This window comes from Propithecus coquereli, unplaced genomic scaffold (assembly GCF_000956105.1).
Source record: "Propithecus coquereli isolate 6110/MARCELLA unplaced genomic scaffold, Pcoq_1.0 Scaffold5, whole genome shotgun sequence".
Classification (NCBI taxonomy): domain Eukaryota; kingdom Metazoa; phylum Chordata; class Mammalia; order Primates; family Indriidae; genus Propithecus; species Propithecus coquereli.
Window position 1 is genome coordinate 729,489 of NW_012150840.1, and position 22,999 is coordinate 752,487.

At 41.8% G+C, this 22,999-nt stretch overlaps 2 protein-coding genes across 2 annotated transcripts; both read right to left on the reverse strand.

The window, feature by feature from the left end:
- Window positions 1-7,787: 7,787 nt before the first annotated feature.
- Window positions 7,788-9,612, reverse strand: GPR135 (G protein-coupled receptor 135). The gene has a single exon (XM_012656140.1). It carries the CDS (start codon window positions 9,523-9,525, stop codon window positions 8,014-8,016), a length of 1,512 nt encoding a protein of 503 aa, XP_012511594.1. The 5' UTR covers window positions 9,526-9,612; the 3' UTR covers window positions 7,788-8,013.
- Window positions 9,613-12,247: 2,635 nt separating this feature from the next.
- Window positions 12,248-22,880, reverse strand: L3HYPDH (L-3-hydroxyproline dehydratase (trans-)). The gene is made up of 5 exons (XM_012656299.1): window positions 22,256-22,880; window positions 17,598-17,767; window positions 15,057-15,179; window positions 14,833-14,970; window positions 12,248-12,481 (listed from the first exon to the last, which is right to left on the reverse strand). The coding sequence occupies exons 1-5, from the start codon at window positions 22,761-22,763 to the stop codon at window positions 12,356-12,358; spliced, it is 1,065 nt and encodes a 354-aa protein (XP_012511753.1). The 5' UTR covers window positions 22,764-22,880; the 3' UTR covers window positions 12,248-12,355.
- Window positions 22,881-22,999: the final 119 nt, after the last annotated feature.

Sequence of the window (22,999 nt, forward strand, 5' to 3'; positions counted from 1 at the left end):
CATTCTATTTTTCAATCTGCCTTGCACCTGGGCATAGCCATGTGATACAGTTCTTATATAGCCAATAAGATGTCATCAGAAATCTCTGGGAAGGCCATCTCCTCCTGATAAAAAAGTTAACGTTTTTTGGAAACAGGTTTTCTTCTCTCTTTTTCCTTTCTTGGAATGGAGAAGGGAGATCTGGAGGTGCAACAGTCATCTTACAAACATATGTCAATATGAAGCCTGAGTCCAGGCTGGAGCCCTGGAAAGCTGCATCTCTGGTGGCATTGTTCGACTGCTCTTTCCTTGACTTGTTTTTGAGACAAGAAACTCCTAATTAGTTTTTCGAAAAGTAATGAGTCACTAAGTACAGCCCATACTTAAGGAAAAAGGGAATTATTAAGTTTGAGCAATTGAAGGGAAGAGTAACAGATAATTTGTGGACATATTTTATAATCCCAAACTATGTGCAGTAAACTCTGATATGTTCTTCTATCCTATACAATTTCATTTTGTTTTAAATGTTGATTATAATGCATCAAACTAACTTCATGACTTACTATTTTAGACTGTGAACCACAGTCTAAAATAGTCTAAAATCACTCTATTGGCAAAGATGTAGGGAAAAAATACACTCATAACTTGATGATGGGAGAGAAAAACGGTACAACTTAAAGAGAAGGTAATGTGGCAATATGTATCAAAATTATAGATGTATTTACACTTTGAACCATCACTCCTACCTATGGGAATCTACCATATAGAAATACCTGCACACATACAAAATGTTTTATGTGTAAGTTTCTTCACTGCAGCATCATATTCTAGTATTAAAAGATTAGAGATTACCTGTCCATCAAAAGAAGGTGGCTAAATTTTGATGCATCCATACAGTGAAATACCACATAGATATTAAAAAAAAGAATAAGGAAGCTTTCAATATATTATATAGAATGATTTTCAGGATACATCGTTAAATGAAAAAAGCAATCTGCACATAGTATGCTAACTTTTGTGTACAAAAGGGAGAAAATTAAGAAAATATGCCTTTGCTTGTCTTTACACAAAGAAACAAAATATTAATAAAAAGTAGTTGCCTGAAAGAGATAAGAACAGTGTAGCAGTGTAGTGAACAGGGAAGATGTAGACAAAAGTCTTTCTCAAACTCCTAGCCTCAAGTGATCTTCCCACTTCAGCCTCCCAAAGTGCTGGGATTACAGGCATGAGCCACTGTGCCCAGTGAGACTTTTAATGTATATTTGGTGAAAGACAATTTGGCTGAATATGAGATTCTTGGTTGACAGGGGTTTTTTTTTTTTCCATCAGCACTTTGAATACGTCATCCCATTACCTTCTGGCCTCCATTGTTTCTGATAAGTCAGCTGTTAATCTTATTGGGGTTCCCTTGTGCATGATAAGTTGTTTCTCCCTTGTTATTTTCAAGATTTTCCCTTTGTCTTTCACTTTTAGCATTTTTTCCATTAAGTGGCTGTATGTGTATCTCCTTTTGTTTATCTTACTTGGAGTTCATTGAGTTTCCTGAATGTGTGTAGATTAATTCTCTTAAAAATCAAATGTGGGAAGTGTTCAACCATTATTTCTTCAAGTATTTTTTTTCTGCTCTTTTCTCTCTCTTCTTCTTCTGGTAGTCACATTAAACATATGTTAGTACACTTAATGGTGTCCCACAGGTCTTTGAAGTCCTGTTAATTTTCTTCATTCTTTTTTCTGTTTTTCAGATTACATAATCTCTATTGAGCTACATTTAATTTTGTTCTTTCTTTTGCCAGTTCAAATTTACTCTTGAGCCCCTCCAGTGAATTTTTAATTTTAGTTATTTTACTTTTCAACTCTAGAATTTCCATGTCTCCTTTTTATGGATTCTATTGTTTTAATATTCTCTATTGATGAGACATAGCCAACATGACTCCTTTTACTTCTTTAACCATAGTTTTAAAAAATTCTTTGAACATATTTATAATGGCTACTTTAAAGACTTTGTCTGTTAAATCTGACATCTGATCCCTCTTATGGGCAGTTTCCATTGCCTGCTTTTTCTCCTGGGTGTGGTTCACACTTTACTGTTTCTGTGCATGTCTCATACATTTTTGTTGTTGCTGTTGTTGCAAATTGGACATTTCAGATAGAACCAGGGAAAGAGATAGCTAAGAAAAGCTCATTTGGAGCAACTCTGGAGTAGTCCTGGATACAAGTTTCCACCCCTTCTTCTCTGGGTCTTGTTTGCTTGTTTATTTGTTTAGTGACTGGCTAGCTAGCCTATGCTGGTGTAGTCGTTTTGCTCTGCAAATAAAGCCTCTGGTGTTGTTCCTCAGAGGGCATAACCTTGGATATGCCCATAGACCCCCTCATATGACAGTGGTTTCAGTAGGGCTCTCTTTGCTTCTTTCCCTGATCATATCTAGTGGCTAGGTGTCACTAATTGTTGGCTGATTTCTCTATTGTTTTTGACAATGCTCTGAGGCATAAATTGCTCCACAGTCTGATCCAATTGCAGAGGTAGTTTTTGAGGTTAATGTTTGTTTGTTCTGACCTCAGGAGGGCCCTTCTTAGTTGTCTTTCTTAGTTCTCTCTAGTAAACTAGCTGCCCTATGGTTTAGTTTGTGTCTCTCATAAAGCTACCACTAGCCTGCTCTTAGCCGTTCACTAAAACTCCATTGTTTCTGAGAATGCCCTAGACTTGAACTTCTCCAAAGTTTGTTTCAAATAACATTGAGTTCCTCTGGGGAGGGCTTCAGAGTTCTCTGTTTAAAGGCCTCTCTACCCCTGAGCAAACTCTCTGAGCCTTGGCTCTAGAACTGGGGGCAGGGATGGTGGCCTGCTTGTTTTGGAGTGATTGCTTTAGGAGTAGGGCACTGGGTGGGGGTGGATAGTCTCTGGTCTTCTCAGCTTGCCTCTCCTAGCATGGAACCTGTCCTACAAACGAGCTAGATTGAGAACAATCACAGCCCCAGTATTCTCAGCCTACCACACCTGAGGTAAAGCTACATGAGCAAGAGCTAGGAAGAGGAAAAGAACCTCCAACTTCTTGGCTGCACTCACCCACAATTTAGCCTCTGCAACAAATAGCTGGGGAGTTAAGTTCTTAGGATCCGCCCCTCTGAGGAAAATACCTCGGTTCTGGGAGCTGGCGGGGAAGAAGGAGCCCTGTGCTTTTGACTATACTCACCTGGAATGGAGTCTCTGTCATGCTGAGCTGAGAGCAGAGAGAAAGGGAGTGGGTTATAATTCAAATGCTGTAAACTTGCTGTTCTTAGCGGCATTAGTAGATTTTCTTAAATAAATGTTCCTTCATCTTCTGTATATCCTTAGGACAATTTTAGGAGATTTCAAATGGTTGTTTTAAAAATAATTTTCACCAACTGTACTTGTTTCACTGGGTATCAGGTCCACAGAGCTCCTTGTTGCCATTCCAGAAGTGGAACTCCCAATGTATGTTTTATATATAATTTTGATTTATTGACCCAATAATATCAAAATGTATCATAAATCAAAAATATTTCTTAATAATTTTTAAATAGCAGCCTGAGACAGCCTTATGACTGTGGCTTCAGCCCTCTGTGCTGAGGTGCAGTAATGGTCAGTCTGTGTCCAGAGAAGAGCTCTAAAATGGTCATTGGAGCTGGGTCCTCTTGGACTGATGTGGGGGATAATTACTCAGCAAGCTGTGGATGTAAGTCCAGAGACAGACTGATGGATGCCTCAGTAGATGCTGCCATGGATGGGTGATGACTGAGGACTTAGGTTCACCAATGCCTTGGCACTAAATAGGACCATAGAATCTAGATACTGCCATCTTAAATTTTGCCATCTGGCAGAACAGGAGATTGGGAAAAAATTGAGTTGCAGGAAAATAGTGACTTTCTTTCCTGCACTGCTAAAACTGTGGACTAGGATTTAGATCAGCTGTAAAAGTATAGGCAATTCTTTTGATGAGTTTGTCTGAAGGGAGGGAGCTGAGGGAGAGAAAAGCGGGGGAGGAATGAGAGAGGTTTTTTTTTTTTTTAGAGCATGCTTAAGTGCTCACAGGAGGGATTTGGTTCAGTGGGAAGGTTAAGGGTACCAGGGAATGGAGATAATTGATGGTGTGAGATTCCTGAGGTTGCGCAAGGTACGGTTCTTTATTGGAATTGGCAAGACAGAGCTGCGAAGTGGTACAAATCCACTTTAGTTTGTTAGGTTTGGTGCCTAAAATATGAAGGGATATGTATCTGATGGATCCTATTTTCTAGGAGCAAAAGTTACCATCTTCCAAGAGGATAGGGTTGATTAAAAGTTTGAGGGGATAAGCTTGAAGGGTTTTAAAAAGGGGACAAAAAGAATGAGTTGGCAAGTGAAAAGTTCGGATTTCTGTGCAGGGTGGAAGGGCCAGCAAGGCTGTGGATTTTAGGCGCAGAGGGTACTAATCAATCAGATTCTGTAATTTTGCTCCAACTGTGCTCAGCTGCCCTGGAGCAGGGATGGAGGAGATGAATGATTAGTGTCATTCAGGATTGGGATTTTTCTAGAAAATAACTGCTTAGAACCTCTTCATATATTTAAAAACACACATCTAGTTGTTCTCCAAATTTAAAAAATCCTTTCTTTTAAATTTTATGATATCTATTGTCCCATCCCTTTGATAGTTGCGTTTATCTTCCCTGACTCTTTTCCAGGTTTCTCCTTGTCTTTTATAAATGAGAGAGCAGTACAGTACAAGGGTTAAGAGAGGACTTTGGGCACCAGTTTGCCAGGTTCAAATCTTAATGTTTAGCACTTACTATAATAGCTGTATGACCTTAGGCAAATCACATAACACCTCTGTGCCTCAGTTTTCTCCCCTGTAAAATGGGGGGAGTGATGATAATAGTACCCTCTTACATAGGGGCTGCTCTGAGGATTAAACAAGCTAATGATACGGAGTATTACTTGCTGCTGTTATTATTGCACACAAATGAAATACTCAAACTGGGAACAGAATGAGACATGAAGGATTATATTCTGGCCTTTCATAGCATGTAATATATCCCAATATTTCACAGCTTTTCTTTCTCCCTTGCCCCACAAAGGCACTATAATCGAACATTCACAGTAAGCATGAAGAAAGGTCCAAGTCTTAGATTTATTTAAGAATCATTCTTTCTCCATCTTATTCAAGGTATTGATTTTTGTCTCAAGTATTTATACAGAACCAGTTTGTTGCTGACCTATATCTGCACATTTTTTGCTTCCAAATTTATTTCTTTTCTTCAATAATCTGTTCTGAAAATGTTGCACCTTTTCTTCTCCACAAGTAAACTAGGGTCCTGGTTATGGCTGATTCTTATAAAGCACAATGTCCTCAATTTGGCCACAAGCCCTCTGCAGACAGGTACTGTGATTTCTACCTTTTATCAGCCTTAGCACCTAGGAAGTTGCCTGATAATCTTAACGTTTAGCACTTACTATGTTTAGCACTTCCTACTAAAGTAGGAAACAAAGATGGTAGTTGCTGCTGCAGATGATAATACTGCAATTTCTCATCTTCAGTTTCCTTACCCATCGACTTTTGTGGGGGCAGCAGAATGTAAAGAAGGGAAGATGGGCTCTGAGCTCAAACAGACTGCAGTTCAAATCCTAGTTCTACCACTGAATAGTTGTATAGCCTTGGATGAAAAAAGCAATTTACAACATTGTAAATTGTTCCATAGCAGATTAGCAACTTTCTCTCTTTCTCCTTCAATTCTTGCCAACTGTGACACTAACAGCCACGAACAGGATGGTCTCTTTCATAAGCCATTCCTTTCCTAAAACTTCCTCCCACTGAAGAGGCAGGGCAGGAATTCCTTTTCTTCCTTAAAGTCCTTCATCATCTTGTCACTTACAATCTCTTGGATTTTCCCTTCACTCACCAGGCAGGTTTATTCCATATCATGTTTATTTTTCAACACCTTCCTTCAATTCTTCTTCTCAGGCAATACCCTATTTTACAACATGCTCATCTTTTCCCCTTAAGATCAGTAACTCTCTTTCTGCCCTTTATTCTCAATTGCCCAATACCTATTCTATGATATCTTTCATAATTGGAAGACTTTATCATTTCCCTCTAAATCCCATAAAATATTTCCATTTTTCCACAGTGCCAAAAACTACACAACATTTTTGCCTTTAACTGCAGATATCTGCTCAATGTTACTCCAGCTGCATTAGTGTGCATATGTTTTACAGTAACAAGTGCTAGAGAGATTATCTCATCTACTTTGTACTACATTGAGCGCAGCAAAATACATACAATTTATAAACTTCTGATTGTGATGATACTCTGAGAAGCAGAAAAAATTAAAACATCTTTATCCGTGACACAAATCATGTATTTCCACGTTTAATTACAAAATAACAACATGAACCCACCTGTCAAACGACAAATGAAATACTAATAAACATCTTGAAATACTTTACAAAAAAATTCTGGCTATTTCATATTGAAATCTTCATATGAGGGCTGATGTCTTTTCGTACCTAGTGTAAAGTACTTATTAAATTAAGGCTGTGAAATATTGAAGAAAAGAGGAGCAGGATGGAGAGAAGGAAAGAAAGAGAGAGAAAAGAACAATATTTTTTAAAATTCTGAGTAAATGATTCTGTGTACAGTGGCATTTAATGTGAGAAATTTAACATATACAAATCCTGAATTGTGCTTTTGAATTATTGTAAAAAGCATCTTTGTTTCTGTACATTTCTGAAGATATTTTCGGTTTGATTAAAGTACCTCTCAACCTTGTGCTTATGTTTTTAATACCCTATTACATATAATATTCCCATACCTAATTCTTCCTTTCTAATAAAGATTACATTATTTTAGACAAGTCATGTCTATAAAGCAACAATTAGCTATTTTTTTAAAAAAAATACCCAAACTTCCAAATGTAGGAGAGTATGATCCTCTTGGAAATCTCCATGTTTATTCCAAGAATAAGACCACTTCTCAAAATATTTTTAGAATTCCTCCTTGGAATCATCTTCAGTTAGTTAAAAGCCATATAGAAAAGCCAATCTTGTTATTTTACAGAGCAGTCAATTTTTAAAATGATAATTTAAAAAGTGGTACCACTCACCTTATTCAATCAACTTGACTTCAAATTACATTTCTGGCTGTATCCAAAAATCAAATTTACCTCAAAAGACCAAGATTTTCTACTATAAAAGTATTTTTTAAAAATATGAAAATATTCTGGGAGCAGAATCCCAAAAATTATCAGAAACAAAAGTAGCAGGTTAGAGTAAGGGTAAAGCTTACTTTTCAAAGTTTTCCAAGGCAGATCATTTTGGGAGTATGATGGGATGGAAGGAATATTAAATTTTATTATAATTTTGGAATACTTTTTAAAACAGAAACATTTATGTTCATACTTCTATCTGCCCTTCACATGGTTGATTTTTATCTAGTAATAAACCACATTTTCAAAATATTAAAATGTTTTAAATGGTATATAAATGTACAAGTTCCCAAAAAAGTGGTAAGGGTGTGGGGTGGAGAAGTGCGCCGATGTAAGGGTAAGAATTTTCTGCTCCTAACCTAAGCACCCAAAGCATGCCAGAGGTGCATTTTCTAGAATCTGAAGTTTTGTTGAATGCTGGTGATTTAGAAGGGCTTTCAAGCAGCTCTGAGGGTTCTCCATTCATTCCTGAAACTCTATGCAGTTGAACAAATACTAGCTGCCTTCAATGTTTTGTTTGTTTCACAGTGTGATCCTCTAATATGAGCTATTCAGTAATTGTGAATATTATTTTTGTCATTTTTGGCACTTACAGTTCACAATGCTTGGTTGTGTGGTTTAAGATTGTTTTAATTTTTTGCATTTTACATTCCTTTTGGCACTTCTGAAGAAATGGACATTGTCTTTTATGTTGTTTGGGGGAAGTGGTGACCCTCCCCCCAACTCTTTAGTTTTAAATGTTTGGCTTTATGAAATCCCACGATTCTTCCCGGAATCCTGTATCATCAAATGAAGCGAGTGGAAATTTGCCTTCACAAGCTGTCCATACCATCCTGCCTCAGAGGCTGGTATCCCCGGCTTCGGATTTTGGCTCTTTGGCAGCTGCTGTCACAGGCTCTGGTGGCCCCTCCCGAAAGAAAAGTACAACTGGATTTTTGCGGGCCCACATGGCCAAATCCCCTCCCGCCCCACTGGCTGGGTTGGAAGAGGACATCCTGCTGCAGGCCCCAAGCCGGTTGGCGTAGCGGTTCCGGAGGCGATTTCGGCTTCTGGCTTGCAGACCCGGGCCCTGGCTGGGCAGGAAAGCGTCCACATTCCTAGTCCGGTAGCCCTCTTCGCGGCTGCGACCTAGGAGCATCGAAATGTTGGGGTTGCGGACGGCATAGATGACAGGGTTGATGGCCCCATTGGCCCAGGTCAGCCAGACAGCCACCACGTTGAGGAGCGAGGGGGCCTGCGCGGCCTGGGCCTGCCGGGTCGCGGCCAGCAGCACCAGGAAGCAGTAGGGTCCCCAGCAGCAGATGACGAAGACGATCATGATAAGCACGGTGGTGGCTGTTCGCACCTCGCTGAAGAAGCGCAGCACGCGCGCATAGGTGGTCACGGGCCGCACACGCACGTCCGACAGTCGCACCGTCTTGCAGATGTGGTAGTGGCAGAAGCACATGAGCAGGAAGGGCAGCAGGTAGCAGGCCACCACCAGCCCCACGCTGTAGGCCGCGCCCAGCTGCGCGGGGTCCGGGGAGGTCCGGTACAGGCAGCCGTGGAAGCTCTGCGCCGCCGGGGGCTCCCGGGGCGCCCCGAGCAGCTCCCAGGGCAGGGAGAAGCCCAGCGCGGCCAGCCAGGCGCCCGCCAGCAGCTGCCCCGCGCGGCGGCGGCCGATCTTCTCCCGGGGCGGCCGCACGATGGCGCAGTAGCGGTCCAGCGAGATGAGGGCCACGCTGAGAGTGGACACGATGCCGAAGCACGAGCTGAAGAAGCGGCTGGCGGCGCAGAAGCCGCGCCAGGGCCCCGCGGCGGCTGCGGGCGCCGAACCCCCGGGCGGCGTGAAGAGGTCCAGGAAGGCGGCGGGCAGGCAGAGCAGCGCCGTGAGCAGATCCGACAGGGACAGCGACAGGATGAAGGCGTTGGTGACGGTCCGGAGCTGCCGGTGCTTGACGATCACCCCCATCACCGCGCAGTTGCCCAGGCTAGACAGCAGGAAGATGAGGAGGAGGACCAGCGCCTGGGCCGCCACTGCCGCCCCGTGCGACAGCAGCGGCGCCGCCTCCGGGCCCAGCGGCGGCCTCGCCGCCGCCCCCGCAGCCCGCGCGGACCCCGCCGCCCCTGCCGCGCCTAGGCCGCCGCCACCCGGGGCGGCAGCGCTGCCGCCCCCGCTCGCGTTGCTCTGGTTCCCCAGCGCCGCGGCCGCCGCGGTCGCCACGGTGCTGAAGGAGAGCGCGGCCGCCGTCGCCGCGGAGGAAGTCCCGCCAGGGGCGCCGGCCGCGGAGGGGGCGCCGGGGCGCGGGCCGCCCAATAAGGCCATGCTCGCTGGTGGGCGGGCCGGTGGCGGCCGCCGCTGCTCCTCCATGGGGCCCCGCGGTGGCCGCGGGTCTGTTCATCCCGCACGGGGGAGGCGGCTGCTCGGCCGGAGGGGCGGCCGCTGCGGGCAGCCGGGCTCGGCCGGAGGGTGGCGGTCGCCCGGGACCGCAGAGCCGTTGACGTGGGTTCCAGGCGTTGCCGAGGAACCGCGTGTTTACGCAGGAGCGCGGGGCGGGACGCCAGCCCAGTACCCTCGGGAAAGCCTGCCCACGACACCGCCTCTTCCCGAGGTGACCCAGCCAGGGGTTGGGCTTCGGAGCGTGCCAGGTCGCTCTTTAGGGACCACTGCCTGGGCAAATAGAGCAGGACTGGCCCGCAAACAAATGACCAGATTCAACAAAGATTCACTCTAGCTCTCTCTCGTAGGGTACAAACGTGCGACAGGGGGGCCTTTGTTGGGGGCGCTTCGCTTCCTGTGGGTGTTTTTGGCCTAGGCAGGTAGGAAAGAAATCTAAAACCTCCAGTGAAAAGCAGTCCACATCCAGAGATCTTAAACTCGAGGGGCAGAGTAATTTACACCAATCGTTCTCAACCTTGTGTGTGCAACAGAATCACCTAGAGGACGTGTTAAAACACAAGTTACTGGGCTTCAATCCCAGAATTTCAGATTGCTGAGGTGGGGTAGTGTCCAAGAATTTCTAACTAGTTCATGGGTGGTGATGCTTGTCTGAGGACCAGCTTTGAGAACCACTGATGTGGTGGGCTTGTTAAAATGCAGATTCCCTGGCTGACTCCCGGAATTACTGAGGATGGGCCCATGAATCTAAACCTCATAGGTGATTCTGATACAGGTGCTCTAAGAGATGTCACCTTGTTTTCAAGGGCCTAGACCACAGGACCATAACTGGCTAACAAATAGGGGACGAGAGAGGGACTGGTTCCTTGCCCTGCTGGCAGCCTTCATCTGTTCTCAGGAATAGGGCGTGTTTTGAATTTAAGGTGCCCCCGGCCCAGCTGTCATCACAGATGCAGCTCCAGGTATCTGGCTGGGAGATTCAGGAACAGGAAAGGAATGGCTGCCCAGGGAAGCTGCATCTCAAGTTTCTGGGCATGACCTCTAATGATGAAAGTGTGATAAACCCTCTGGCTAACCTGGGGTCTTCTCTAAAGCAGTGATGGGCAGTGTGTGGACCCTGGACCACCAGCATCAACATCCCCTGAGAACTTTTAGAGATACAAATTCTCAGGCCCTACCCCAAGTCTACTGAATCTGAACCTCTGGGGCTGGGGCTCAGCTACTTGTGTTTTAACAAGTCCTCCAGGTAATTCTGTCTGATGCACAGTCAACTTTGAGAAACATTGTTCTAAAGAATGACTAGTATACTTGTAGGTCTTAGATTCAATGATATTAGTACTTTGAGTGCTTATTTCATTGAGGAAAAAATATCCTACTGGAAATTTACAGCATAAATATTACAGAAGAACAGTTAAGGCGGTAAACCAAGGCTGAATTTCTCAGCCTCAGCATTTCTGACATTTTGGGCTGGAGATTTTTTGTTGCGGGGTGATCCAATGCATTGTAGGATGTTCAGCAGCTTCCCTAGACTCTACCCATGAGATGCCAGTAGCACCTCTCCCAGTTGTAACAATTAAAAGTATTTCTAGACACTGTCAAATATCCCCTTGGGGGCAATCAACCCCATCTGAAACTGAGACCAATCTTGTCTTAATTTTGTTGACCAAGACAAAAATATTATTATTATAGATTAATTAATTTAGCAAACAGAGTCTTCCAAGATTGTGCTTAGTTTTAGGAAGCAATAAACAAGATGAGGATCCCAGCCCACAGAGGATTACAGTCTTAGGCAAACACAAATAAGTCCAAAGGTTAGTGTTGAAGTTAGCAGCGTCTGAATCTTAGGCTACGTGGGGCGGGGGGGGGAGAGTTAAGAAGGAAATGAATGATCGAAGTCTATTGGGGCCCTGTTATGAAAGGCCTTGCATGCCATGCTGTGGAGAACTTCATGGGGCGGTGGGAAGATATGGCACAAGCCACTGAAGGAGTTTTAGGGAGGGAGGGAGTGGTCTGCCCTGGTGCAGTTGATAAGGCGGTGTACTGTTTGTAGAGAATTTTAAAACAATAATAAAACTGACTAAAAATCAGTGTTTTTTTATTATTACCAAGTGCTGACAATTCTAAACAATATCAGTGAGTTAAAAATACTCCCCATCCTTGGTAGCTATGGAATCATAATATAATAATGTACATTTCAGAGTGCACTTCATTAAGGTAGAGGATACGCAAGTGGCACATTATAAAATGCTATAAAATGTAACTTTTAAACAACATACTTTTATTTCGAATTAATGTGATGTGAAATTTTGAGAGAAAATAGTGATGCTTTTTATTTTTTAAAAAGGTATAGCAAATCTCAATCTGTAGAAAATTATTTGGTCATAATGAGTTAGTGTCATTTTGAGGAGGTAAGTGATCTCCTTTACTACAGAATTCTATAGAGAATGAGTGAAAATATCTTAATTGTTTTTGTGTAATAGAGAAATCAAAAACATTAACTTTATAGCTTTTCTTTTGGTCAAGTAATTAAATCACAGACCTAGTAACTGGGTCTATATAGACTTACTAGCTCACAAAGCCAGGTAAAATCAATTAATTCAGGTTCTGTATGCTCAGAAATAAAATACTAATTACCTATAATCACAAATGGGTATAGTGACTTTAGCCACGGTGTACTATTTTAGAAAAATGGAAATTAGCTTATGTATATAATTTGGATATTGGTTTTCACATAATTTAGAGAAAACATCAGTATGGACAATCATTACTTTAAAAAGAAAACCCTTAAATGTCATGGAAGAAGTCACTTGAGAAGAAACCCGTCCCTCAGTGGATCGTCATCTTCTACCGTAAAGCTTGCTGCGCCCGTGTAATGTGCTTGTCCTGATACTTCCACTATGACAGCTTGAAAATCACCACATTTTGCTTCCTGCAAAAAGAAGATGAAAGGCATATACTATTGAAATATTGCACTCGTATCTGGCCTAAAAGTTGTACTCTTGATTTTTATCGTTAGCCCCAGGGTTAATCCTATGGGCAAGGGACCTAAGGAGAGTGACATAGTCAGACTTGTGTTTTAGATACATTAGCTGTAAAGTGGGGGATATATTGGAGAGGAGAGAGACTAGAAACCTAAACATCTCTTAACAGATAACCTCGATTCACTGATTGAATCCAGAGTCACTAGGGTAGTTTTTAGAGAAGACGGAGAAGAATATAATATAGAGAAACCTTGGAGGTAGAACTGACAGACCTGTTGACCAACATATGTGGGAACTGAGGAATAGGAATAAGTTAAATGTGACCACAGTTTCTAGCTAGGAAGTGATCCTAGTGATGCCATTAACTAAGATGGGGAATGAGAGAGGAGGAGTATGTTGTAGGAAGGAAGAACTTTTTAACAAGGCAAGTTTGAGATACCTCTGGGACAATCATTTAGAGATGAGTATAGCGAATAGCTGGGACCACAAGTGGTCGATTCAGGAGGAAGTACAGAGTAGGCATGGTAAGGATGGGGGTTTGGGAGTCATCAGCAGCAGATGCTTGAGAAGTGAAGCCTAGGAAATGGATGGAACTGCCCAGTGGCATCAAATTGTAGATGAGATGAGAAGGAAGCTAAGAATGAAATGATGGGGACACCTAACTGGGAGGACAGGGAAAGGAATCTGGGGCAGGTAAAGAGACAGAGCAGGTACCCTCAGAGAGCCTGGAAGAGCCCAGGCAGAGAGGGAAAGTGTGTGGTACAAGAGAAGATATTCTGGCAAGCATGATAATAACTGCAAAATAAATAACTTCGAATCTTAATTATAGGATCTTTCTATTTTCTAATTTTTTAAACAAGAATACCTGAAGCTAAAGGTAAAATGCCATATATTAAATTAGGGTACAGTAATTTATTATCTTTTTATTAATATAAAGCTACTACAATACAAAGCCCCACTGAACTTCTGCTTTGTCTGGTAGCAATCTACTATAGTGCTTAACAGCATAGGGTCGGCTCAGAGATCCACATTCATAGCCTGGTTCCATTACTCATTAACTCACTTCTGGCAAATGACCTAACTTCTCTAATTCTCCATTTTATCATCTGTTCAAAAGGGATAATAAAAGTACAGTATCAACCTCTTAGGATTCTTGTGAGGATGAAATGAGATTGTATGTATAAAGTGCTTAGCCTGGAAACTGACAGATAGTGAAGTACCCAATATATGGTGTAGATTATTATTTTTATGTGCAATCTCGGATTTTGAAGACTATGTGTTCCAAATTTTTGCATACAACATAAATGCTTTAGTTTATCACAAGATCACTATATGATACAGGAATCCCTAACTTAAAGAAAATTCAAATTGAGAAAAACCAAACCTTAAAAACAGCTATATTAAGATAATTTGCTATGTTAAAGGACCCTTTATGAGTAGATTCATTTAATAAATATAGATTAATCATTCTACAATAGATTTTATTTACTACTATGAGTAGATTCATTAATTAATGTTTTTACCACATTTAAAATTTAATTCCACTACAAAAATTCTGTCCACAACTTTTCAGGGCTTCCACATCCTATTATATAACATGAAACACTACTATGGAATGAAATAAAACAAAAATAAAAAACCCCTGAAACCCTAATTTAGTGTTCACAAACCTTTTAGTCTCAGGACTCCTTTATAGCTTAAGATTTGAGGACGCCAAAGAGTTTTTGTTTGTGTGTTATCTTTCAATATTTGCTATACTGGGAATTAAAGATATTAGTTCATTACTTCATTTAAGAAAGTAATAAACCCATTACATGTTACAATATATATAACCTATTTTTATGAAAATAACTATTTGCCCAAACAAAAAACATTTAATGAGAAAAGTGGCATTGTTTTACATTTTTGCAAACCTCTATCAGGTCTGGCTTAACAGAAGACACACAGATTCTCATATTTGCTTCTGCATTCAATTGGTTGGGATATCACACATCATGTAGCTTCTGAAGAACTCCACTGTACACTCTTGAGGGGATGACAGCAAAAAACAAAGAATGTCTTAGTATTATTATGAACATAGTTTTGACCTTTGGACCCATGGAAAGGACCTTAGGCACCTTCTTGGGTTCCAAGACCAAACTTTGAGAACCAATGTCCTAGTTGAAAAGAAGTTTTTACAGGCCTGCTTTAAAATTCTCTTCTGAGAGCCGAGTGAAGAAACTTATTAAACACCCAATTCAGGCCTCTTCAGTCCCATAAGGAACACATTTATGAATAAGAAGCTACAGGTGTCACTCACCTTCACAGCTCTTCCTGTGAATACTGAGCCAGTGGCGCTACTTTTAAAGGCTCTGGTCTGGTTCAGTTCTAGAAACCCTCTGCGATATTGTAAGGCAATTCGGGCTGTCACTCCTGAACCGGTAGGACTTCTGTCAACCTGTTTCAAAATAAATGAAGATAAGAATGTTCAGTGTTTTGGTTCCATATTCTGGCTTTTATGCCTTAAAATTACAGTTTTAATACCTGTTCATCTGCAAACACACAGATATTGGTGGTTGGTTCCTCACTATACGCATCTTTTCCGTCTGTTATTATAGTTCCATATAGAAAGGCAAGGTCTTCACTATCAGGATGATTAATTTTAAACTGCAAATAACAACAAAAATTATCAACCACATGGAAAATAAATATTTTGATTCAAATTTATTTTTATAGATAATATAGATGGGGCACTCTCAGATGTAACTTTTTAATCTTTATCATTTTTGAAATACCTTTTAGGGCAAGGAACTAAATGCTAGAAATTATGTCTTTGTCTAGATGAATAAACATAGTTTTATTGGAAGTTACGATTCTTATACTTTGAATCCCTTCTAAAGAAGTTAGGAATAGTCCTATGTTATACACTCCCCAACCCTCAAACACACATATACTCTCTTTGAAGCACTGACCCCAGGATAGTCAATCCACAGGCTGGCTGTGGCTGCTCCAACAGGATGAGCTAAGGCAATCACAATCTCATTCCCAGGAGCTTGAAGGGGTTAACGTGGAAAAGTCAGGCAATGAGTATCTAGAACTGAAGTTATAAGTGACAGAAACGAGGACTATGAGAAGACATGAGTAAGCAAATGTTCTAAGGATGCAGAAGCTACTAGGTAAGAGAAACAATTGGACAGAAAGATTTATTGTAGAGGATGAAATCAGCTGGTTCCATGAAAAGCAGCAGACACACATAGACAGAGGCAGGCCCAGGCAGGGTAGCTAAACCACTCAATGGTACATTCAGGCCCAAATACGCAATGCTTCCTTTTCTTCTTGGAAGATCTAATTGTTTAACTTTTCCTCGATTTCTGTGATGTCTGACAGTGTGACACAGATTACTACACTCTTACCTCCCTGTGTATCTGGACAATTAGTACATTCCACTTGCACTTCCCTGTCATTTAAAGCAACTGATAGAACTAGGTTCTTAAAACCCAAAGAGTCCACCTAAAGCTGAGTTAAAGAGGCCTACAGATTGGATCTTTGTTTTCCAACCTCTTAAAGCCCCTATGCCCCACGCTTCAGCACCATTCCAGCATAACTCAGTTCACGACTATAATCGCTGCCCCTACTAAAGCAAGATCCTTGAAGGTGGGGTTTTTTTTTTTTTTTTGAGTCTCTGGCATCTAGCATAATGACTGACATACAATGTGTTCTTGATAAATGTCTGTTTATGTCTTATGAAAGAATGAAGATGAATTTATGTTATATCAGTGTTAGCCCCCACCAAAAGGCCTTTCACTAAATCTGCTTTGGCAGTACAAATGGTCAGCAGTTCACAAAGTAGTTGTACTACCTGGTACATCGATAATAGAACTCGTCCTCATATTTTTCTCAGAATCCCTCCTTGCTCAAAGTTCACCCCTTGCCACTTTGTTGAGAAGTTCAAGCTCTAATGAGAAATTCAAATTACTCCTTTTATTAAGAAAACCATGATTTTATCTCTTGAGTTCATTAAAAGTCAGGTGAAATTATTTTGTGCCCAATTAAATAACTCGAACTATTATCTGTCTACTTAATGGAACAGAAAATTGATGTAAATCTAGAGCTTCAGAATTTACTGTGATAACATGATTCCACATATTGGTATTGACAGTCCTGGAAAAATAATTTAGAACAGTGATATAATATACATTTTTATTTGGTTATTTAAGTTATAAATTATGTTAAAGCCTCAGGAGTGTTAAATAGGCCCCTAATAATTATTAGTACAAGTATATTAGACACTATCTTTCATATGTTATTTTTTACTACTACCAATAATTAAATTCTCATATATTAAACATTCAAATACTGTACTTGTATTTTATTTATAGGCCCCAATTTCAAGGTGAAATGGCAGACTAAACCAATTTTATCAGAATAGATTTCCCAAGCCAAAACTAGAGTTACTTGAATAGTTATTTGAGTAACTTCTCAGCAATATAGGAAATGATTCACTAATTAGGAATTAATGTTCTCTGTGAATAAGAGAAAGTCTTATAAGACTTAATGAAATCTATTTTGTAAGCTATATTTTACATTCATTATTTCCAAGTTTTACAGAATGACCACATATAGCAAAGCACATGCATTTTAAATTAGTGGAATTCTATATATTTACTATACATTTTAAATAACCACAAACTATATTAGTATAGAAGAATTAAAATTAATAATTATAATTTATTGAACATTATGGACCAGATACTATTCTATGTCTTTTACATGTATTGGCTTACTTCATTTTTAGAACCCTACGAAGCAAATATTTCATAATTTCCATTTTGCAGATAGGAAACCTGAGGCATATGGAGGTCATGTAACTTATCCAAGGTTATGAACATTACAAGTGGCAAAGCTAGAACTCATAGGTAGTTTTGCTTTAGAGCCTAAGATTTTAACCAGTACTCTATTCTTAGTACTAGTAATAATTTAAATATTAGATATTAGATATTTAAGTTTCTGCACAGACATAATAATTTCTATTTTGTCCATGCCACAGAGGAGAACATTTCTTATGAAGGCAGAAATTGCACTGACCTGAGCTTTCACTGCTTTTGTCACTGTACTCGCTGCATCTACAAGGTCCCTTGTCTTTGCAGAACAAACATCAAGTCCTAACTTTTCAGCACTAACAAATGCATAAAATGCTCCACCATATGCGATGTCTACCACCATCTTTCCATGTCCAGGAACATCTACCATGAGATCTAAAAAAGATGTGTTTGGAAATAAGATGTGTTTGTTAATAAACATTTTAGCAACAAAATTCACCACATTTTTAATATATTTATTTCCAGTACTGGGGGGGTTGTTCTTTTCCTATCATAAAATGGAATGAAGCAAAAAAATCAATTTTTAAAATGAGTAAGGATTAGGTAAGTAATAGCTAGGTGCATCTTTCTATTTTTAACTTGATCTTTACATAAATTATAATACTGAATGCTATGTTTTCCCCAACTTATACATATGCATCTGTTAACTACTCTGAGCAGCTTTTCTAGGAAACATCGTTTCTAGGAAACATCGTAGAGGCCGAGAGAGGGAAAGTCCTGGGACATCCCTGTGAAAACAGTGAAGGAAAATGTAGGTACCCGCTTATCCCATTAGAGATAGTTTAAAATAGTGAGGATTTTGGATCCTATTCACAATTTGGTTTTCTTCAGCTATAATGTCAAGACAAAATTTTTGGAAAAAGATTTTTTTATATAAATTATATACACTTAATCATGTACGTATTTTCATCTCATTAAATTATCCACAAATACTCAGAATAAAGGCATTGTAGGATCATTAACCTCTACAGTATCATTTAGCATATTTGAGCATTTTAAGTCCCTGACATACCCAAAGGTTCACTTGAAGGTCAGTTGTCTGATATCCCTGAATTGGTATTTCCAAAGACATGCAACTGAGTGATATTTTGGGACATTAAACTGTTTACCCCTTCTCGAATTTCCTTCTTTTCCTCCTCCCCAATTCAAGCTGGCTTGGTGATCACTGCCTCTGGGAGAAGCGTATGATAGGGAATAAAGCAGGTCTTTCTGTTTTTGTTTTATGGAAATCTAATTTTTCAGGGGAAAGGCATTTGTTGGCAAAGGAGTACCTTGAAGGAATATAGAGAGAAATTTCCTCCGGCCTGGGAAGAGAAGAGGCCGAAGGCCTGAGTGCAGAGGACCTGTGTTGATTTCCCCACAGCATCATGGGAAGGCGAGGAAACAGAGGCAGCAGACAAGGAGGGGGAGGCAGGGGCAGAGGGAGGGGGCTGCATGGGGTGGGGCAGGCAACGTTCTGCTTTGCTGGTTAACGGTGCAAGCTGAGGACAGAAGGGCCCTCCTCTCCAAGTTCTTGGCACTTTTGAGAAACATTTGTTCACACATACCAGGAAAGAGGACAGCACATAGAAGGATGAGGCCCAGTCAACCAAAAGGACAGAGTGGGGTTTCAATTTCAGAAATCAAGTTGTTAAAATATTTCTTGTATTCCTGAGTTTTCACATTGAGTCATACAAAGATCCCAGTGTGCTATCAGTTCCAGACTAGTCTACAGAAGCCCTGATGTATCAAACCAGAGCAAATTTATAACCAAGTAAAACATGTCTGTGGATCTTAACAGCAAAACTGAACCAGAAATGTCTATCTTAATGCTGGCGCAACATGAAAAGCAGGTTTAATGAAAGGAGAACGAGGAAGCAGATGGAAATGTGGGACTGCCACAATGTGGAGAGCTAAGGTCGGTGGGGGGCTGAAGATTGGCACCTATCAGGAGACAGGGGTGGCAAGGCTGTGGCTCAGTCTGTCTACCTTCCTCTCTTGATTGTACAACTGAGTGGGGAATTGGACACCAATCCTCAGGCCAGGGCAGAATGGGGAAGCTGGCTCAAGAGAAGCGATCACTGGGCATATGATCATTCCCCTGGCTACCCTTTCTAGAATTTTGGGGTGGGCAGTTGGGTAGGGTGCTATACCTTGCTGAGTTTCAGTTTCCTCTTCTTTAAAATGGACCAGATGTCCTTGAAAGTTACTTCTGTCCATTAATTATCTGTGACTATTTTTAATCATGAAATTACTAATATTAAAAATTAAGATACTTGTTTCACACGAGTACATCCTATGTGCCAAGTACTTTAAATAGCCCTTTAATTCATGACATTAGCTCCTTAATCACTACAGCTCTGAGAGATAGCTACTGTATTATTTGCTATCCTCACATTATTCCCCAGAATTATGCACCAAATAAATAGCAGAGCTTGGAGTTGAACCCAGGACCAAATGACTCTAAAGCCCAAACACTTTCTATTAAAATATACAACTACTATCTAGAAATCAACCCATAATCTAAGGTTTTTCCTTTTTTTCCATACAGGCATACCACTGAAATTTCAATTTGACTTACTTTGCTCAAGATTTAGTGAGCACCAACTATATGTCAATTACTAAGAGGTACAAAGATATATAAAACAGTCTTTGCCCTTCTTCTTTGTCCAACTGAACTCTAATGGACAAGAGAGACAAAACTTAAACTATGCTGTAAATGTGAATGAGATGTAATACGTTAAGCAGTTTTCCAGAAAATTACAACACATCTCCTTATACTGCAAAAATTTTAAGGATGAGAGGGAAGGAATCTGATAAGCCTGGGCTCAAATCCTAGTTCTGCCACTTAGCGTGGCTTTAGTGTCCTCTTGTGTAAAATTGCTATTTCCTCTAAAAGAGGTGTTTTGAGAATTCCATGTGAAAAATTTGTGGGCAATGCCTGGCATAGATTAGGGATACACTAAATGTTAATATTAAAGCCAAAAGTTTAATTTCCAATGGGAATAGGGTTCTCAACAGAATCAGATATTTACATTTGTTAATCAGCATAATCTCCAAATTTCATTTACTTACTCCACAAATAGTCATTGACTACCTATTGTTCTAAGCTCTTGGAATATGGTGAATGAAATAGAGTTTCCATTTTAGCATGGTGGGGTGGAGATGAACTCAGCAACTTTCTGGGGTGGGTACTATTGTCGTCCTCATTTTATTGGCTGTGACACTGCAGCATAGACTCTCTCGAACAAGGTCACCAAGGTGGGGAAGAGCAGAGAAGTGATCTTATGCACCATCAGCCTGCCTTTTATGCATTTTTCAAAGTAGAGAATACAGTATTTCATTTTCTTAATAACTCAAAGTGATCATTAATGCCCCGTAATTATTGTGCTGTCATACACTGAGGCTGTCAGGAAATACTGTGCTTGAGGAGTTGGCAGCCCCTGCCCTAACCAACCCAGGAATATGATGTAGCTGGACCCTGCTGCCAGCTGTCAGTGCCCACTAAATCTAGAATGCTTCTCATCTGCTGCTGGGGGGAAATCAGGTAGCCAAGCCAGAAAAATTGTTGAGGTTTTTTAGACGCAATCCTAAACATAAATTCTTTCTCTCTCAAATGCCCTCCCAATCCCGACATGACACCCTTCCCTCCTAAAGGGCAAAATGGCATCAATTTCTCCTGAGGCATTCTTCCACGACTTGTGTGTTTCAGCTGCCTGAGATTGCTTGAAGAGTGACAATGTTTGTTCTATTATCGTGGCATTCATAATCAGGCTAATTTGCAGTCCAATTCCTCAGGGAGGATAAAGACCAAATTTTCCAACAGATTGGTTTGCATGGCTTGAAGACTTTGAAGAAAAGAGGTGATAACCCTAATCCTGGATTAACCAAATTAGCTCCCAGTTCACTGCCAGTCACAACTATTGAAGTATCTTCACTGATTGATAGAATTCAGCCCCTTGGAGGGAATACTCAGATGAGACCAGATGCCAGCTTGCCAGGTAATCCCCATGAGGGAGCTCCCTCTTGTAGGGTTATGGTTATACAGATGCCCTGCTTTAAGTGATATACTGTACAAGGATCTGTACTAGGGAACCCAGCAAAACCTTTTAATGGCTCTATATGCCTAGAAACTCTAACTAGCAATCCTATATATCCTACAGTCTTTCCATCTTGAGGAATGTATTTTATATATTTTTAAGTATCTAAGTATCTTGCATACTCTCATTTAATCCTAACGAAAAAAACTCTATGAGATAAATGAACACAGGCATAGAAAGGTTAAGTAAGTTGCCTAAGGTTGCACAGCTTTACGGGGTTGTCAGTATTTGAACACAGGTAACATCTGTTCCTGTTCTTGAAGAATAAAAGCAGCAACATCTGTATCTTCACGATTTATAAATTGCCTAGTTCACTCATTCGCATGTAATTCTTCTTCAAAGAAGTGGGGAAAATTAGGGGGGGAAAAAGACTGTGTTTAGTAAGTAATTAGGGGTAATAATGTGTCTATCAAACATAGTCCTAACCAGCCTGGAATCCTGTCCTGGTACATGGGCTGTTCTTTGTTCTTTCCTTGACCCCTAGCATGCCTTGCTTTATCAGCTGTGAATTCTCTAGGAGTGCCTGACCAGAGCAGAAGGCGGCGCTGAGTAAGGGAAACATTAATTCTTTACTCCTCAAGGCTCTCCCAAGACCACAAGCGAGAGATCTGCGGGATAATGGAATTGCATGTACCAAGCAAATAAGCAAGGCTAATATGCAGACACATGTTCACAGTGATTTATAATTACTTTTTCATTAATTGCAAGGGCATGCGGGGTGGTTAGTTGCGCCGCGCGGGGTCCAGCCCAGAGAGACGGTTAATGTTGTTGTCCCGCGCGTTACCTATGGCCAGCACGAAGGCTGGGACGCTGTGGAAGCGCACTGGGCCACGGCTGCGGCCGCCCTCACACTCCACGAAGGCGGCCACCAGCCCGCACGGGCAGTGGATGTTGACGCGGGCCTCGCGGGTGCCGGCCGGGGGCGCCGGCACCAGTCCGAAGTCCAGAGCGAAGCGGCCCAGCGCCAGCACGGCGTGGCCGCACATGGAGCTGTAGCCCTCGTTGTGCAGGAACAGCACGCCCAGGTGCGCATCTGGCAGCTCGCTCGGCACCAGGACGGCCCCATACATGTCCCGGTGCCCTCGGGGCTCGAACATGAGCCGTCGACGCACATGGTCAAGGTGCTGGCGCATGTAGCGCCGCTTGGCCAGCAAGGTGGCCCCGGCCACCTCCGGACACCCAGCCAGCACGATGCGCAGGGGCTCACCACCCGTGTGCATGTCCACCACCGACAGCACCGGCGTCCCCTGGTCATGCGGGGGCAGCCGGGGCACGGCCAGCGCGCACTCCATCGTCTGCGTCCTTGGACACAAGCACCGTCCCGCAGCGCTCGCCTCAAGCCCAGGTACTGCCCTGGTTTTCCGCGGGAGAGGGCGGGGCGCGAGGCAGGCCCAGGAGGCGGGGCCTCGGAGTCTGGACCAGGAAGCAGGGGCGGGACTTCGGGGCTGTCGCCCGGGTTACTGGAAGGCGGAGCCGCCGGGAGCGCTGTGGCCCGGATGTCCGGACGCTGCGGCCGGATCCGCTGATC

Bases quoted from the DNA above. Each gene is read 5' to 3' on its own strand.
- GPR135 (XM_012656140.1), bottom strand. From the start codon at position 9,525: ATGGAGGAGCAGCGGCGGCCGCCACCGGCCCGCCCACCAGCGAGCATG.
- L3HYPDH (XM_012656299.1), bottom strand. From the start codon at position 22,763: ATGGAGTGCGCGCTGGCCGTGCCCCGGCTGCCCCCGCATGACCAGGGG. The intron at 14,971-15,056 runs GTATTAAAACTG...ATTTTGAAACAG, and splicing joins GTGTGTTTGCAGATGAACAG to GTTGACAGAAGTCCTACCGG. The intron at 12,482-14,832 runs GTGAGTGACACC...TTCTTTTTGCAG, and splicing joins TCACAGGAAGAGCTGTGAAG to GAAGCAAAATGTGGTGATTT.